Raw genomic sequence first — 19,294 nt, 5'->3', positions numbered from 1 at the left:
GATTCCTTCCATGGAAAGCTCCTCCCGATCGTCACATCGCGTCGCGGCGTAGGGCACTCCGGGAATGTAACGCTCATTCAGGCGGATGCCTTCCTTCCCTTGCTCTTGTGGAGGAAGCTGTGCATGAAGCTCCCAGGCAACTGTAAATGCTTCCGTGGTTCGTGAGGTGCTTGTCAAAATAACCTGGGCTGCCACCCTCCCATGTTTTCACTACGGGGCGCGCTAGAGTGGGTGCATGCTTTCTATACGCTGAACCCCTCTGAAAAATCGTTTTATGAGCAGCATGTTATAAGAGGGAGTCTGCGGAGAGTCCCGGCGATAAGCACTGCCGCGAGGGCAGGCGCACTGGCTACCTTCGGCACGCAGCGATGACGGATTCGGAGCAACACCGACTGCGAAGGACCGAAAACGTTTGATCAGGAAAAACCAATTCGAAACAGCTGGATTCGTTTCCATCGCCACGCACCCTGCCACAGAGCAATACCGTCCGTCCCCCGTTGCTCCGCCTACGCCTTAGCGGCAAGCATGGGGGCGGACCTGCCCGAAATTGATACGAGGAAAAAACTGCTGGCTGCACATGGACAGGACATTGCCGTCCACGACATGCAGGGAAGCACGAAGATTTATGTAACTATGCGTTCGTGGATCTGCGTGAGCCGACTCATGTAGACCTGCATAGCGGCTCTGCGTGGAACCCCGGACACTGCTCGCGCATATCGCACGCAACCTTCAAACCGAATCGGAGTCGTCGCGATAGCCCCAGACCCGCGTCACACTGGCTTGATATGGTGAAAGCACTGTTGACAAAGTGAGTTGCAGGACCGCCTATAAACGAACTGGAGAAACGTTCCCCTGCTCACACGGACAAGGCCGGGCGACGCCTGAGCGGTCCATGAACCGACTTACGAAACCCGGGCTCGCCAAAACGACAAACAAGACCACGCAGACCGGTCTTCGACACGGGCTTTCTCGTGGACACTACACACATGCCAGGGACATCTCCTTTCACGCAACATGGGATTCGATTTCTCGCTCCCAGGTTTTGTGCTCGAGTCCGTCGTGCCGACTTTGAGAGAGCTGAAGGGCATAGGCTGCTTTTGAGGTGGCGTGCTCCGCTTTCGTCTCTTTCTTTGCGTGTCGCTTTTTTTGCTTCTTGGACAGTCCTCGCGGTTTCGACTGGTGCTGCATGGCGGCCTTCCGCTCCGCAGCCAGGCGTTTCCTCTCCTTCTTTGCCTCTTTCCGCTTTTTTCTGGCCTCAATGATCTCGGCCTTCCGTTTCGCTTCTGCGTCGCCCTCTGGGTGGTCATGAGCCGCCGGCTCGCGATGAGCGAAACGGGATCCCTTGTGGTGGCCCTCGTGACTCCCATGCTTTTCAGCATGACCGTCGTGATAAGAGGCTGAGGCATCTCCATGCGTCTCGGAGCTCTCTGGAAGCCCTCCTGAGTGAGCAGAATGTTCGTGCGCCTCCTTGTGATGAGCCTTCTGGGCTCCGTGGCTCTCGGCGCTTCCCTCGTGATGCCCCGTCTTGGTGCCACCCGACTTTTTCCTCCTGTGTTTTTTCGACTTTCTACGGTGGTCGTCATGGGCCGCGTGGCTGGCGGCTGTGGCGCCATGCGTCTCCGAGCCCTCGGGCTCTGCGGTCGCCTGCGCGTCCTTGCCAGGCGCACCTGCAAGCGCGTGAGCCGCTGTCTGGTGGCCTTCGGCGGCCTCGTGGTGACCTGCGCCTCCGGCGTCAGGAGTGTGCGATTTCGCGGGACTCTCAGCTGCATGGTGCTCAGCGGAGCCTTCCGGCCGATGCGCCTCAGCAGCCGCAGCGTGGCCGTGAGACCCCGCGGGGTCTCCGCGGGGGCCGGCGGCCTCCTTGTGATGAGCCTTCTGGGCTCCGTGGCTCTCGGCGCTTCCCTCTTGATGCCCCGTCTTGGTGCCACCCGACTTTTTCCTCCTGTGTTTTTTCGACTTTCTACGGTGGTCGTCATGGGCCGCGTGGCTGGCGGCTGTGGCGCCATGCGTCTCCGAGCCCTCGGGCTCTGCGGTCGCCTGCGCGTCCTTGCCAGGCGCACCTGCAAGCGCGTGAGCCGCTGTCTGGTGGCCTTCGGCGGCCTCGTGGTGACCTGCGCCTCCGGCGTCAGGAGTGTGCGATTTCGCGGGACTCTCAGCTGCATGGTGCTCAGCGGAGCCTTCCGGCCGATGCGCCTCAGCAGCCGCAGCGTGGCCGTGAGACCCCGCGGGGTCTCCGCGGGGGCCGGCGGCCTCCTTGTGATGAGCCTTCTGGGCTCCGTGGCTCTCGGCGCTTCCCTCTTGATGCCCCGTCTTGGTGCCACCCGACTTTTTCCTCCTGTGTTTTTTCGACTTTCTACGGTGGTCGTCATGGGCCGCGTGGCTGGCGGCTGTGGCGCCATGCGTCTCCGAGCCCTCGGGCTCTGCGGTCGCCTGCGCGTCCTTGCCAGGCGCACCTGCAAGCGCGTGAGCCGCTGTCTGGTGGCCTTCGGCGGCCTCGTGGTGACCTGCGCCTCCGGCGTCAGGAGTGTGCGATTTCGCGGGACTCTCAGCTGCATGGTGCTCAGCGGAGCCTTCCGGCCGATGCGCCTCAGCAGCCGCGGCGTGGCCGTGAGACCCCGCGGGGTCTCCGCGGGGGTCGGCGGCCGCCTTGGGGCCAGGGTGGGCACCAGCGCGACCGTGGCGAGCGCCTAAACCGTGCGCCTGCGATGAGACCTCGCGGAACTCGTCCGACTCGGAGGCGGGTGCATGCAGGCCGGCGCCGCTGTGAGCGGGCCCAGCTCCGTGCTCCGCGGCGCCATGCGGCGCATGGTGGACCGAGGGACGGTTTGCTGCGGCTTCCGAGGCATCTGAGGAAACTGCCGACTCATCGGCGTGTCCTGCGGCGCTCTCAGGGGCCGCCGCAGACTGCGTGTCCGCGTCAGAGGGCCCAACTGCCGGCTCCCCCTTCTTGCGCCTCTTCCGCTTCTGCTTGACCGGGGCTGAATGGTCGCCTGAAAAGAGGGCGAAACCCGCAGGGGAGAAGAACGCTGAGGACGCAGTGCACACTCAGAGACGCAGGGGGAAACGGCAGAGAGCAGCGGACAGCCAGTGCAAAGCAACAAGGACACGTGGCTACCCTTCGCTTTCGCGCACTAGACACCAAAGGAGTCGCCGTCGATTTCTCGACAAGCTAGAGAGCTACGGGCGCTGGCATTACATACGACTATCAGACAGTTAGCGTCAACACAGAGACGCCAGATGGCATGGCGTGGTGACGTACGCGCCAGGCACTCTTGATACGTCTTCTCGAGATCTGTGCCTTTCGCGAGGATCCCGGCATCAGCAGGGCAAGCGGACAACGCAGGCGGCCCTGAGATTCGCAGGAATGAACACACGTGAACGCGTTGGTTTCAGCCTTGGGCGCGCTGCCCGCGCATGCGGGCTCGTTGTCTCGAGGGAAGCAGTGCATGTTCCAGAGATGGAGAGGCGTATAGCGCTGGCGGTGTAGCGCATATTTTGCTAAATATCCTCTATAATAGAAGCACACCGTACCTGCCTACACCCGATAGTCGGTACAGGGTGAAAATTCATGAGCAGAATCCACATGTGTGAAACTACAAGAGCTATCAAACCTCTATCCTTAACACTAATCCCCTCTAGCAGTGATCCTGTTTCGCTGGTCTTGGCTACATCCTGCGCGTGTGGATCTCTTCCCATGAAAAGAAAACGAATCTCATCGGACTCCTGGTGCGATACGCTGCGCGACTGCTGTGGCGAACCCGTCCACCTACAAAAGTTCTCACTGCAGGGTGCTGTGTACGATTGCAACAATGTCTCGCCGTGCGAGAAAAGGTTCGGTTCTCTCGCTCCTTGATTTTTGACTTACGCGGGCGGTTCGTGGACGCGGTGATGAAACTCGCCTCCGCAGGCACAGACGCAGGGAGAACGCAAGCAACCTCAACGCACAAACCCTAGAGAGACATGGGAATAAAGGCCTCGGTGGTGCATTGCTACGCGCTCGAAAAGGCGTCGCGATGCCCACACCAGCATCAGAAGTTCGACGACAGCGCCAACAACAACTCTGAGAGGAGCTTTTGCCAACGCACAGCCTCCGCCGAGGAGCACTTCTACGCACGAAGAACTCAGAGAGGCAAACCGCACTGAGCCATGCCGGTTGACGCACGCTGGCCGCAGTGTGTCTCCGAACTTTCCGCTGCGCCGTTTCAGCTGCATGGCCTCCCACGCCTCGGAACACAACACGCTGCCTCAAGCCCATCCCTCGTACATGCACCTCGACACACAAATAATTACACGCGCATGCATGCACGGAGACAGCAAGCAGGGAGTGCTGCCACATGCGGCCATAGGTCTTTATATCTAGAGTGGACTTCCCACAGGGATAGGACGCGTTTAGCTGAGTAAGGCAAGAGACTTACGCAGCAGCGAGTTGCGCTCGATCAGGCACTCGAGGACGCTGAGGCGGCCTTTGACTGAAGAGACACAGAGACAGCAGACGAGCACGCTCAATCAGCGCTTGACAGGCTTAAGCATGCGGTGATAGAACGCGCAGGAGAATCAAACAGAAACGAACTCAACGCCTTGCAGACGCTGTTCCTGCTACCACTGTGGAGACGTGTCCATGGCACAGCAGCGTTACGAAACGCGAATAATCGAAGCATATGCACGGAAAACGCGCGACAACGCACGCAAGATGGCTCAGACAAACACTGACGCAGGCTGTCAGGAGACAGCCTCTTGGCGTTGGTCTACGACTCGTGGCCAGGCAACCGGACTGGCGCGGCGCTCTTCCTGCGCCGTGGCGGCCTCCAGCGGTTGTCTTTGCAAACGCAGCTACACACCTGGCACAGCTGCTACCGCTGGAAGTTGTCCGGTGCCGCCCTCTCAGAGGTGAGACAAAAACTCAGAGACTGACAGAGGAACGCAACAGCTGCAAAAACAAATCGGGGCTCGTGTGGCTGGGACGCACTCGTGTCGATTCGAGACGTGAGAAGCTTCTTCTGCTTGGCGTTGCCTGTCATGAGCTCTGAAACACATCACAGCAGGCCCGAACACAGACATCCATCTGCAAGCCAGGGCACGCAGTGCCGAAGCTTCCTTCATCGAAAAAACAAACTTCCGCGCACTATCTTCCCTGTCAAGATAGAGCCCGGCGCCTCGCTCCTGTCGCCTTGCGAAAGAGTGCATGAACTCGCTGCCTTAGGCCTGAGGGAAAGATCTGAGCGAACGCCGGATAAAAGCAGGGCTTGCAGAAGGCCGTTCCGCTAAAGCTAGTAAGGAAAGCAATGCAGACTACGACGACACGTGGAGATCTACTAGTAACCACGGGCGACTCACGTTCATTCGCCGCCTCCAGGCGCGCCATCCACACGCGGAGTCCTCGTTCATCTACAGAGACGGACGAAAGACACAGCGGGGGAATGGAAGAAGTCCCGCAAACGTGGGTGATACACCCGCCGCACCACATGCATCTGAGTCAAAGGACGTATCATCTTCCTCTGTAAGTGTGAAAGATTCGGTTTAGTTCCTGTGGTGGATGACCCAATCAGTGCGCAGACACACGGGCTGTTGGACCGGCCGATACGATGTGAATCGAGACATGCAGACGAAAAAACGAATCTGAGCTTCGCAAAGACACATCGGAAGGACATATTCACACATCCCAGTCGACAACGAGCAAAGACAAACAAGAACCCTCGCGTAGCCTACCGAACGATTTCTTGATATGCGAAACGGGAGTCGAGAGACCTAAAGCTGGAGCAAGAAAGACACAAAAATCCACGTGAGACAGCCACACATAACGTCTTCTGACACATGGCCTGAGGAAAGAGCGGCAACGTTACGCTGGAAAAGCGGATACCACGGGTTCGATTGAATCTCATTGAGCATCTTGCCCCTTCCAGTGTTGTGCGAGCCGCCGTTGCTACCGCTGAGCATTCTGTTTCCAAGGGACGGCTGATCAAAGCAGAGAATCAACGCTTCAGCGTGGGGAAAGAAGAAACCTTGCGAGGGCAGCCGCCTCTGCACATGCATGAGGCGCGTCTGAACGGTACGCCCCCCGAAAAGGCGCCGCAGGCTGCACACGCGGATCATGCCAAAAACCTTACCTGTGACGAGCTTCGCCACCTCATACTTTCGCCTCCCTAGAGCTGAAAGAAGAAAACCAGACAATCAGAGGCACGCTTCCTTGAGGTGCGAACCCCTCGCGCTCGGCTCGGAGGAAAGAATCGTGTGAAGCAGACTCTGACGCGGAAACGGCGCGACAGGAGTGAAAAGCAAAACGTTGAGGAGGCTCACCTTCCGTTAACGCCTTAGTGAGCTCCTTTGACGCGTGCCCTGTCGCTGTATCCAGAGAAACGCAGAGCCACAACAGGACCTTGCAGACAAGTCAGACTCTCTGTTCCCTCTGTTCTGTGACGCCTACTTTAGCACTAACTGAGCATACCGCACATTCGCGGATGGACGTCTCGCCTCGGTCAGAGTGCGTTTACAACCACGAAGCATAAATAGTTGTTTCACTAATGGAATAAATCCGGAAACAAGCGCCTGCAGATGAGCGCATCTCGGTGTCTGTACGCAGCCGCGCGTCTGGATATCCGCGCTCTGGGCCGTTCCGCGAGCTCCGTCATTTTCTCAGCGTCCGCCTCAGTTTTCGCATCCTGAATCGGCCTACACTGCACGGCTTTCGCTGCTTCGATTGCGCTGTTGAATGCTGAAACACACACAACACACGAAACAGCCGCAGGGAAAAACACTGTCGCAGCAGCGAAGGCCCCCAGCAGACGGGCGAGAAGGCCAACCAACACTCAGAAACCGACTGAACAAACGCCACACGGGAGGGAACTGTAATACTTAAATATTGAAGTATCGCGTACTTATATTTACATCTAACAAGCAAATAATATATATACATATAGTTGGTACTGGTGAATTCTTCAATCCAGCATCCTGGCAGGAACTAAGGACGGGAAGTCGCGAACGCAATTGCGAACAGAGGAATCTTAGGAAGTGAGGAAATCGAACAGATCCGAGACACGCAGGCCAATCGACTCAGGCGCGTGAGATGAGCACAAAGTGAACACGCGCAACAGAGAGACACGCAGGACTACAGCCTACTCGCGGCGAACGAGAAGTGACCCCGGTAAGCTTCGGCCTCGCGGGATGGCAACGTGAACGCAGGCACGGCGCAACTCGCAGGGGTGTTTTGAAGACGTAGATATCGAGGCGTGCAAGAGTACTTACGCTTTTCGAACGTCAAGCCAAGATGGTTTCGAGCGATCACTGAATCGCAGACAACACAGGATGCGGAGAAAAAAGAAGCGTCGAGGGAGGCTAAAAACGAGCTGTCTTCACGAGCAGGCGATCCGCAGTGCGTTTCGCGTGTGTCCCGAGACCAACGTGCAGCTGTTCAGATGTCAAACTATCAGTTTCCTCCTGCGGTCTAACGCTTCGCACCTCTTGTGCGGCGCCGGCTACCATGAAAACTCTCGTGAGGGGTAGTCTCAACCATGCTCCCCAGTGAGCCGCGAATTCGGATCTGCGGTCTGTGCCTTATCGCGGAAGCGCCTCCCCCCTCTCTGCTTCGTCCAGCTCCTTTTCGCTCTTTCGCGAGGCCGCAGGATTAACATGCGCGAGCCGGACTCACAGCGTAGGAAGCCCGTTAGCAAGGGGTCAAGCGTGGCGCTGTCTGAGAACACAGAGGGAGACAAACCCGAGAGAGGGAAATCTGACGCGAGACGCGCGACGAAATCTGGCGTAAAGTTGCATTTCCGTTTCTCTCGAGGCAAAAAGACGGAGCGGTGCCATAACCACATGCACATGTGTATTTATATATATGTATATCTAAATGTGGACGCTGTTACACATATACATGCATATAAATATATACATATATATATATATAAGCATAGCTACGTCTGAATCTAAATGTGCATGCGCTTGTTTGGGCAGTACTTACGTGCGGCGGCAGTTTTTGGATCCTCTGCAGACAGAGGAAGACGAAGCAAGACGATATCCAGAAACGCAGTTGACAGACCGATAACGAGTACATTTGTTCTGCGACCGCCTGGTGTTTTGACTCTGCCCCTGGCGCAAGACTGTCTCGAATCTCTACTCGATTTGCTCACGTGCGGCGCTGTAGATCCCGTGGCTGCTCTCAGGTGCAGACCCGAGCAGGGTTTCCATCGAATCTACGAGCCGTTGCGAGGTACTTGGCGCTCTCGCCTACCTGGAATGTGTTCGGCCTCTGCACGCAGAAAAGAAATGCGGAATGGGAGACGAGTCAATACGCGCCGCACTAGCCTCTGACGCTTGTGCAGGAGGAATCTCGTGCTTCAGGTGGGCATTCATTGCCTTACAGCGACGCCCACCGGGTTTCTGCGTGATGTTTCAACTACGCTCTGCCTTTGTACGGCACTCGCGCAAGTAAATGTCCGGTACGCTCTCTCACTGGGTAAATACACGAAACTTTTCCTCATTCAGCCCTGGCTCGCCAACATATATATATATATATATATATATACTTATATATATATATATATATATGCGCATATGCCTTCCATTATGTGCCAACTCTACTACGCATGAACACAGTAACGGAAGTGGAGGGAGCCAAGGGACAGGGCAAGCGCTTGCAGGCGCACGCCTCTCCATCCCTCCATCGTTAGCCTATCGATGAGCAAAAACAGAAGTGGGAATTTCTGACTGCGCCACAGCTCCTTCGCGGCCAGATGCGATGCGTGGGCCTCGAAACATTGTCGCATGCATGGACTTACTCTCAGTCAAGGCGAAGGGCACAAGCAGGGACGCAAGATCCTTTCGGTCGGTTATGAAAGCTGCACACACAGCAGAGACAGGAGGCACCAAGGAAATCCCGCAGCATTCGAACGTGCGGAAGTTCCGTCACAAACCCCTCACGCGCACGCCAGTCAGATGCACTGACAACGTGGGAATGTTTTGTCGCGCCAAATCGTAAACACTCTCGCGCTTCTAGATTGCCCTAACATGTGCATGCCCGCAGTAAAGAAAGCCGGATTCGCGTACACTACAGCCTCAGCCTGTGTCGCTTACCACACGCTTGCTGGATTCCAGCTGACGAGAGCAGAGAGAGACACACAGGGAAGAAGATCGCTTTTCCATGCAGGTTCGATGTCACAGTCTCGATGAGTCATCCTCGCACAGATATAACCTGACTGGCCCTAGGCTACGACTCACGACAGACTCTCCAGAGGCGGCTGCACTCCTTCCTCTTTATGTTTCTTCTGAGGCGACTCCTCTTCGTTGCTTGCGTGCACTACGGTGTCTCCACATGGCGCATACACCACATACACGTCATATCTTTGCATCAGTCGCATCTTTCGTTTTCGCGATGATCCACCCGCAACGTCTGTGTGAGCTAGCCCGCGAGCAAGGTTTCGGTCAGCGTGAGCATTCAAGCCACAACTCAAGCGTGAAGGAATCTGGGCGCAGCCTCTTGAGAACGCGAATCAGGAGCTCGCTTACCGCAAGTTTCATCAAAGAGGCGTTGAAGCAAAGTGATGGCGGTGTCAGAGAAACCGAAGTCGGAAAGAGACTCTGCAACGTGCGAGGGCGGAACGTGCGCCGGCGCGCCCGCCAGAGTGCTGCATCGCTTGAAGAGGAACTTGACTTCCACAGTGAACCCTAAAAGACACGCGCGAACGAACAAGAAATCAGTGACCACACAGAGACTACAGCCTACGCGAGACTGCATGTACACGTGAAGAGAAGTAGAAAAGGAAGAGCATATATATTTGCATGCACGGTCGGGGGGGAGGAGCCTCGCTTAGTCTTTGGAAAATGTGAGTGCGCGCTGGATTGAGTTACGGGATGAAAATCGACACCACAGAGGGATCCAGAAGTCACGAGGCTCTGAAGAAAGCATCGCTCAAAAGACTGCCCCATCTGCTCCCTCAGCCTGGGCATGCCTACACACACATATGCAACTATATATATATATATATATATATATATATATATATATATATATATATATATATATACAGGTGTCCATACAGATGCGTTCTTGCATACCGATATATATATATATATATATATATACATGTGCATGAAAACGTACGCATATATATATATATATGCGCATTATCGCTTCGATTACGGGACCTCAAGCTTTCACGTTGCTTCCGTTCCGCAACTCTCGAGGCAGGCCAGCCACTCACAAGAAAGGACGTGTTCCCGGAGTTTGATGAAGGCGCTGGGGCTGAAAGCCGCGATGCCGAGGGGGTTCAGGATCGCGATGCGCGTGCGAGCACCAGCGTTGGCGGAAAAGATTCTATTTTTCCAAGATGACTGCATGCGCTGCGCAGACCCAACGAGGGCCGCGGTGGATTGTTCGTCGGACTCGATCTTGCTCCAGCCTTGGTTCTTAAACAGTTTTCCGGCGTCCAGAGCAACGGCGAAACACGCCGCTGAAGCATCCAAACACGCGTACTCTCGCGCCATATCACACCGCTGTTCAGGACAGATGCGTCCACACCGGTGCCGCTCAGGCACTCTCCCGCTCTACTGGGCAGTGAACTCTCGGCACTGTAGCATTCACTCGCAAGAATCCCCCGTCCACGCCTATGTCACTGACATGTCGTACTTGCGCGAGTGAATAAATATTCGGTACGGTAAGCCAACAGCTGTGTGAGAATGCCTCTCTTTTTCGGAGAGTTCGGCAATGATACATAACGGATGATATAGACCTATCTCCTGTTGGTGCTGAGAGCGCGAACACAAACCCAAAACTCTGAAGGCTCCCACACTCCACAAACCCGTGTGATTGTGGTTTTCGTACCGGCTCTGTTGTAGCGGAAGGCGTCGTGCAGCGCAGCGGCGCCTGCAAGGTCTCCATGCGACGGCCTGCGTTTCTTCGCTTTCTTCTTCGATTTTCTCTTCCGCCTAAACTTGCCTCTACGCTTCCGCGATCTGCGTTTGCCCACAGCAGTTGCTGCCTCGAGGAACGCGGCCGCTGGAAGCGTAGCCGCTGGCGCTGAGGCCGCCAGAGACGCCGGAGCGGCGGCGCGCGAAGGGGCAGGCGCCCAGGTTTGCAGGAAACCTGTGGAGGCCGCGAATGACGGCAGCCCGCGCGAGAACGCGGAGAAGAGCGAGGACCTGAACGGCCGCAGACCCTCGAAGAAAGAGGATTGAAACCGGGAAGCGGGGGCGGACTGCGAGGCCTCGTCTCGCAAAGGCACCGCAGCCTGCTTCTCGACCAGAAATGACGAAGGACCGGATGCGTCCGCCTTAGGCGGGCCTGCGTGATCGCCGCCCGAAGGCAAGCGCGCCGCCGCCTCTTCAATTTCTTGCATAACTTCCGCGCCTTCCTCAAGAACCGCGCAGTCCGTGGCGAGCCTCGCCAACGCCCCGGCGCTCAGGTCTCGCGACGCCGCGAAATAGCGAAACGTCTGCAGCAGCATGCGGACCATGGCCTGGCTGGCGAGACGGAGTGAGGCCCGAACTGTGGCGGAGACAGGAAAACACAGAATTCGAGAGGATGAGTGTGACCTCAAGATGGCCTGGAACTCGGTAACACCGGAGCAGGGCCGCCTCGAGGAACCGAATTCGAGTCCGGAACTGCGCAACAACAGTCTGCAGGAAAGTCACCTATCCAGTTTGCTCATCTGGAACGCTTTAATAACGCAAGGAGCATGTATAAGCAGTTTCACGCGTACTCGCACTAGGGCATCGCTTCTGTGACCATAGTGCTGCATCAAATATGCGTTGACAGCTGAGTGGACATATAATGGTGGATCTATACACACATACACACATTTATGCATATACATATATATTTATACAACTAGAAACGTCGTAAAACCCATCCACCCTGGAATCCAAGAGCCGTACTCGTCAACATGCGGATGAGACAAGCTGTGCTCAGGCGCCACCCAATTTCCATGCCTAAAATGCCAGTGCGCGGCGGCTCATTCCCTTTCGTAAGTCCGCATCGAGGCAGGACGGACGTACAGTTTCCAGCGTCGGCGAGGAAGGCCTTCTGGTCGCTGGACAGTTCTGGCGTATGCAGCTGTTCTTCGGTTTCCATTTTCTTCTCCAGCGCAGTCCCCGCCGCGACAACGTCATCCCAGTGCGCTTGTTCAGCAGCGGAGGCCTGAGGCGAATCGTCGCCACCTGCTTCCTCCTCGCCCACATCAGAGGCGCGCAAACTCGGCAGCGCCACGCTGTGAGCCGCTTCCCCGTCGCCGCCCTTCGCGTCGTGGCTGTCCTTCGCGCCGTCGTCGTGAGCATTTTCCTCAAAGGGCGGCGCGGTGCGTGCCGAAGAGGAGGCTCCTGCAGCGAGAGAGGACAAGCACGAATCAAGCTCCTTTCAGACCGCGCGTCCATCCGACACAGTCTGCGGGCTGCCAGCCGGCTTCCTGGTCATGCACACACGCGCACATCTACAAATGGAAGTAAAGAGGTACACAAGTGCGGAGTTGGACCCTCAGGCTGAATGGACAGGCGCAGCCTACCACTTTTAGTTCGCGACATCGACATGCGAGAAACCTTCGCAGCGAGATGCATGCCAGCGTGAGTAGATACGCTGTATCCATGAACATGAAACATGTACAAACGCACATAAGGCATTCCAAAGTGGCACTGCGTTTTGGTGCCGCACCTGCACGGGACCTAACAGGCGCTGGTGCGTCTGCTTCGTCTTCCCTCTCAGGCTGATGAGCCGGGGGACGAGACGAGGCAGCCGGCTGCGACTCGCCATCCTCCGCTTTCTCCTCTGCTGTGCCTTCCTTCGCCTCCTCCTCCATAGTTTCCGCGTGTTCTTGCTCTGCATAAAGATAAACGCGCAACAACGCAGAGGCCTCCCTTCTTCCGCTGGACGGGATAGGAACAGTCCACCGTCATTGTGGAGTCTTCCAGACCGCACTGCCAAGACTCTAAGCTCCTCACTGCGTCACCTGCCCCTCTATGCATGCGCCTCAATTTACGTCTACTTTTTACATGTGTATATATAGGTATAAATGCATAGTTGGGACTACGCATGTAAATCGTAGCTGATACACGCTGTGTGTCAACCTGCGATACTGTATATTTGTTTGCGGAACAGCAAACGCAGCTACGCGCACTCGCCCGGGTAGTGTCTGGCGGCCCCCAGCCACTGCAGCAAAAACTGCGCGCGGGGTCTCAGCGCGGAGAGAAATCGGAATTGGCAACGTCTGGCTCACCGATGTGTTCAATTTGCTGAGCCTCCTCCTTCAGCTCGGACGAGAGCGCTGAAGAAAACCCACCCCACACGCGCATCCCACAGGTGTCGTTTTGCCTCTCTGTCTTACTGATTCCATTTACATATAATCGATTCTAGTGACCACGTAGACAGTGCTTCTGCACATCTAGGCAGAAACGCACGCCGGTCAGGCGTCCTTGCTGCACACCTGGTTTTCTACTGCGACTCGCAGTCCCATGGTGTCTGAACTGCCTGAAACGCCTTTTGCACATGACAGAGAAGCAACATGCGCTCTCTCGCTATCGACTCAACGACCCCATCCTTTCCCAGCGGAGCGTGCTGTCGCTAGGGGCACATACAGTGGGCGAAAACGCGCGCGCCGCCCTCCATCGAGGCATCCTGAAGAACCGACAGGACAGAGAGGAAAAAACGTGTAAACACCGCACATGTTTTGCATCTTCTCGAGCTGCACGTCCCACGTCGGCATGCTGGCAGGCAGAGAGACGCGAAACCGAAAAAGAACTTGGGTGGCAGATCTCCGGACAAAAGGCGCCCGGTGACACTTGCAGCACGTAAGAGCAAGGATCCGTGAACTAGCGGAGCGGGACGGCGCCACAAGGAGGCTGAAGGACCCCCCAAACGAGAGTCAACCTTCTGCCGGACGGCGCGTCACGCAACACTCTTAGGAGAGTGGACGACGGCCACGCCAATTGTCAGGCGGTCAGGCCCCGAGAACTCTCAGATAGTCAGGGAATCCACCCTCTCAGGACACGCTAAGTAGGCCTCATAGCATTCTGCAGACTTGGTAAACCAAAAGAGATCTGGACGTATCTCGTCGCAAAGCGCGGTGCCTTCCTTGAAAGGCGGAAGGCGAGAGGTGGAGCCCGGACTGAAGCCCCTACCCACACATGCATGAACATACGAATCTATGAATGGCAATAGGAGAGGCAACTCATTGTCACGACAGGTTCCCCTGATGTCTCTCACCGTTATAGACTTGAGCACAGGAATAAATTCAAATGTCGTCATCGCTCCCGGAAAGGACGGCGCTGCAGGAAACAGCAGAGCCATTGTTACAGCCGCTCGACATTGCGTCGTTCGCCTCTTTTGGCGATCGGGACGAGGGAAGCAATTCGGGTTCGAATCCACTTCCGTGCAGCCTTTGTGCGCAAGACCATCATGCAACGTACAACCACGGACTGAAATCTACTCAAAACCCTCATTGCCCTTGCTCTCTGCAGATTGCAGGGTCGAGCCACCCTTCCCGCAGAACGCCACTTGCCGCAAAAAAGATTAGCATTCCTTTCTGGCGCCAGCGAACACGGCCCGGGACGCGCCAAGGCTTCGCTAGGCAGTGCCTCCGCAGCGCATCAGGAGTGATCTGAAGAATTTAAGTGTCTATGCAGACGGTCCAGCCTCGGGTGTTGGAATTGGTCCTGTCAGCTAGCTCATGCAGCGTCTTGTTTACGCTGTATGGCAGATTCACAGTGCTCCTGCGACACCCCCACCCCGGACCACTCACGCTCAGCTTCGAGGCATTCCAGGAGCTCCTGGCAGAACTTCGGGCTCTTTTTGCAAAATTGCCTCAGCTCCGCATGCATGTAAATCAACTGCGAAATCCACGGGTGCGCTTCGGTGTCTGCGTTCCGCACGAGTTGGCAAAGACCGGCCGCGTTCTCGCGCTCGACAAATTTGGCAATCGCCGCTTCCTGCGAGAAAAAGCAAGCCAAGCCATTGGCGCAGATCGTATTGCCCCTGCAATACGCAGATGCAGGCAGACGAATGTCTCAATAGGCGCGCGCCATCTTCACATCGACCGCGCACAAACACGCGGATGGGTATGCCGAAGCGTGCACTCTGCGAAAAATGCGCATTTCTGCATATACAGTAGTGCGCAACCTGCGAAAATTGGCGCCACGGAGGGGGTTCGCTCGGACCACAACCCTCGCTGTGACACATGTCGCGGCGACAGAGCCACGTAGGAACCGTCGCACGACGTGTGTAGGCGCCGGCCGCGTATGCCATGCTATGAGGAGTTCAGTCCACTAGCGCTGAGCTTACCGCTTCTTTGATGCGATTCACGAAGACGCTGCTGAGCTGTTTCACCGCCTGCGAGCCGAGCGCGAGAGGGAGCGACAGACACGCGTCAGTGAGGCAGGTCCCGAGTGCAGGTAACACGGGTGTCTCTAGGACGACCGCAGGCTGAAGTGGGTCTGCGGGAGCTATATCGAACCTCAGCAACCGAATGCAACTCTCCCTGCTTCACCTCTGTCGCCGACTAGTTCTCCAAAGCCTCGCCTGCCAGCGACACGCACTGCAACGGTCGACGAGCGTCGAGGCACACACACGCAAGACGCGCGCTTCACCTATAACCATAATCAGTCACCCGAACCCCGCTGCAGCCTCTTTTCCTCACTTTCTCCGACGTCTCATACTCTTGCGTCAAGTCGCCGAGCAGCTCCTGCAGACACAGTTCAAGGCACATGCGCGAACAGGGTTTTGTAATCCCCACACGGAGAAGCACCTCGCGCCCACACGGGCCTCGCTCAAATCATCACCTTCCTCCTCCAGCTCCAAGAATGCAGACGCACGCGTTTACACAAACGCATCTGTATCTACCTATATATACAAATATATAGGTGCATGTATGATTATACGTATACACATGCGTGTGTAGGCATAGTGCGCTGCGGAGGGCGTGTCGACTGTCGCTCACCTGGGGGGAGACCTGACCCTCGAGGCGGCTCTGAATGAGCTTAAACGCCGCCTGCACTTCGCGGTTTGTCATTTGAAGGATTTCGTCGAGCATGGCCGCCGCCTCCTCCTCGTTTGCCCAGAAGTCGGGCTTCATGAGTTCTGCGACGCTCAGAGAGTGCCCGTGAGCCTCAAAAAACTTGGTAACTGCGTGATGCACGAGCTCGCCGACGACGTCGTTCGCGTGGGGCCCGCCGCGGTGCAGCTGTTGAAAGAACGAGGAGCGATTCGCGAGCGCATTCTTCAGGAACGCGCTCCCCTTTCCGTATCGAACAAGCGGAATCTCTGCAGACATCGGCGTGGAATCATCGCAGGCTCACGAGATGGAAAGCGGCAGAAAGCGTGCGCGGAGATTGTTACGGAGAGTGACGCCTCATCCGAACGCGCACGCGCCATGGGGCATCTGCGTGACTGTGCAGAGTCCGGAAGGACCGCGGATGCTAGACGCCGCAGTGCTTGGCAAAGGCAGTGAGCCACGATAATGAAAAAACGCGGTAGGCAACGGCGTCGTATAAATGTATGTATACATATATACTCGATATGACCACGCAAGCACTGATGCGTAGTGCAATCGACTTTATATGACGGTTTCTTTTATGTGTCACTGAGGCCCCGCAAGCTGTAGGCGGAGCTGGGTTCTTCTGCCGATGGGCTCCGGTGAAGCACTAGACACGAAAATGGTATCCTGCTCACCAGACTCAACGCAGGCGTCCGCGATAGCCTTGTCGAGGGCGTCTGTCGTGTCGAGCTGAATGGTAAGATCTTTGGCCTTGACTCCCGATGGCAGCATCCCACTCACAACTGTGTGGATCTGAAACGTTCACGCATCAAGCAAGAACCGAAACGTGGAGCCCGCCCTCGCCTGCACCTCGTTCCCGAGGTCTGCGCCAATTCTTTCACGCCTTTCAACTCTGTGGCGAATCACGCGTTGGCTCATTGTAGGGAAATCGATAACGGCCGCTTTGCCGCTTCGTCTTCCTCCCTTCCTGTTCAGAGGCGTGCACGCCCCGTGGATATACACTTCAGACGTGACACGTCGGACAATGTTGCAAGCGTATGAAGACAGTTGAGACTGATCAAGTCTCGGGGGTCTGCTGTCTGCCGCGCGAAGAGCTGCGGAACCAGCTGGGTTACCTTTTTGAGCTCGGACAGCCTGTTTTGCGCTTCGTCGTGCGCGTCGCCCGAGCGCGACGGCAGAATCTTCTCCTCAAGCATGCGGATCGCGGCGCCTATTGGCACCGCGAGGAAAGTGTAGTAGAGCATCGACAGCTGTGCGACCATTCGCCAGGTGCGCAGCAGCGGCACAAAGGAGAGAAGCGCTTTGGTGTCAGTCAGCGACGACGCCTGGTGCATCGTGGACATGACCATGAATAGCATCTGCACGAACTCGAGCCCGTTCGCAAAAATGATCGGCGCCGTCGCTTCGGCTGAGGCGCAACACACACAGACAGTCCAACGACCGCAGACTAAGAGTCAGCGGCACTTGGATGCAAACAGGAGACATAATTCCTCCTCACACGCAACAAGCGCAGAGCGCTACCGGCAAAGCAGCACGGCAGCACGGAGCCGCGGAGAGGTGAGAGCCGTGGACGCGGAGACATGTATTCAGGCATCCTGCATCCACACCTAACGCATTGTGCAAGGCGAAGAAATCAAAGCAGACATGATGAGCCAGGGGCTCCACGCTGTCTCTTCTGGTGGCGGCAAAGCCTCTCCCTTTTACAAGACTCCACAGAACTCTCCGCGTTGTACCACTGCTCTCTGTGGAGAGCTACACCGCGTCGCGGGTCGGCGGCCGCAGCCTCGTGTGAGCATACATGAATCAAAGCCGGTCACGGAAACGCACGCGGACGGGGCCCCCTGATGCGCGCCGCCCGGCGGAATCCTGGAAATGAGCACGCGGTCGAAAGCCGGCAGCTCCGTCAGCTTCCAGTAGTCCGTGAGAGCGATGAGTCGCCGCAGAAGAGAGGCGCCAAACTGCGGCAAGCGGCAGGGGCAATCACCTCACACCACAACTCATCCCAACAAAAAAGGGAAATACGGCATCGTCAATGTGTTTACTGAGACAGCAGGAGTTGCTCGAAGGCTGCAGGCTTGACGGGAAGCGAAAGAACGAGCCGAAACGTCACAGCGCTTATCGATTAAGGATATCTAAATCGTAGGCTACGAATACTCAGCATGACACGAAACTAACTGATACTGTGGATGAGATAGCGAACCAGACGTCTCGGAAAGATGCTCTGTCTGGGTGGAACAGAAGCAGCAGAGGTAGAAGCACCCGACACGAAAAGGACGGTATGATTGCAACGAGTAATCAAGAAGCACCGTTCAGGACGCTTGTTGGGGAGCATAGAAGGTGGTATTTTTATAACTGGAGAGAGCGCGAGAAAAGACAAATCCAGACCCTCAGTCCTTGATATAAAGGACATCGAACCGTAAGACCGACCAGGCGAACGATATCGCTTGGAGTAAAGGTGATCTGAATCCCTGCTGCGACACCCATCTCCGCGATAAAACCTTTTTGCCCCTCAGGAGGGATAATTTCTTCGACGGGCTTGCCCGCCTCCTCTGCAACAACCTCCATCAGCTCGTTCTGTATCGCAAGACAAAATCGCAGATAGAGACAAGTCCGTTAACGCGCGCGAAGCCCCGGTTCCCGCGAGAAAGTGTAAGTGTCGAGGTAGCGACAGCCAGTCCAGTTGTGTTTGTTCCATAAACAAGGTAAGAGTACTCCTTATCGGGTCCACAAGACCAATCCTGTGCCGCAGTGACTCTGACGAGCATATCAGGGGTAAAGGACAGGGGTTGCAGCACAGAGCTGTTCTGCCGCAGGTTCGTGCTCGGGAACCCATGGCGTGAGCCCTTTCTTCTTCTAGAATACAGTGCAGAATCGGCGAGAAGGGGCGAACGCCTGCAGTGTTCCAGTGCTCCGTGGTGTGATTCCGTCGGAAGGGCCCCTAGAATTTAGTCGCAGGCCAAACCACTGACCTCGATCGTCTGCCCTGCGAGAATCACATCAATATCCGTTCTCCTAGGCTTATCGCGGAAACGAGCTTACCCCAAGATCAGAAGCGGTGACGGCGTCTGCACTCTGTTTGATTCTCCGTTGAGCTCGCCGAGCCCGCACCCCCCCACTCGCTGGCGAGGTATGTGCGGCTTCCGCGAGGCTCACGGATACCCACCCCTCCGTGGACATGATCAGGGCTAGGGGAATAAATACGAGGAGGACCCTCGCAAAAAAGCGGTCCGGTCTCCTCATGGTGTGCATATTAAGTACTCTATAGCGCTGGACAGCCTAGAAAAACGCGAGGCTTCCCCCGGAAATCCGATGGGGCCGCGACTGGC

The 19,294-nt window shown here is 56.4% G+C and overlaps 1 protein-coding gene across 1 annotated transcript; it reads right to left on the bottom strand.

Moving 5' to 3' along the window:
- Positions 1–1,005: 1,005 nt before the first annotated feature.
- On the bottom strand, positions 1,006–19,217 carry BESB_061260 (uncharacterized protein; the record flags this gene model as incomplete). Its single annotated transcript, XM_029364540.1, has 29 exons — positions 1,006–2,990; positions 3,260–3,349; positions 4,416–4,469; positions 4,967–5,023; positions 5,335–5,385; positions 5,707–5,751; positions 6,105–6,146; positions 6,671–6,709; positions 7,240–7,278; positions 7,643–7,684; positions 8,225–8,242; positions 8,772–8,831; positions 9,499–9,657; positions 10,194–10,442; positions 10,814–11,476; positions 11,986–12,030; positions 12,635–12,793; positions 13,197–13,244; positions 13,555–13,594; positions 14,183–14,244; positions 14,718–14,904; positions 15,257–15,304; positions 15,612–15,656; positions 15,912–16,234; positions 16,643–16,760; positions 17,084–17,376; positions 17,767–17,926; positions 18,396–18,542; positions 19,008–19,217. The coding sequence occupies 29 exons, from the start codon at positions 19,215–19,217 to the stop codon at positions 1,006–1,008; spliced, it is 5,478 nt and encodes a 1,825-aa protein (XP_029219248.1).
- Positions 19,218–19,294: the final 77 nt, after the last annotated feature.

Source organism: Besnoitia besnoiti, chromosome V, assembly GCF_002563875.1.
Source record: "Besnoitia besnoiti strain Bb-Ger1 chromosome V, whole genome shotgun sequence".
In the NCBI taxonomy this organism is placed as follows: Eukaryota; Apicomplexa; class Conoidasida; order Eucoccidiorida; family Sarcocystidae; genus Besnoitia; species Besnoitia besnoiti.
The sequence above is the reverse complement of the archived record's forward strand: the minus strand, read 5'-3'. Positions and strand labels throughout refer to the sequence as shown.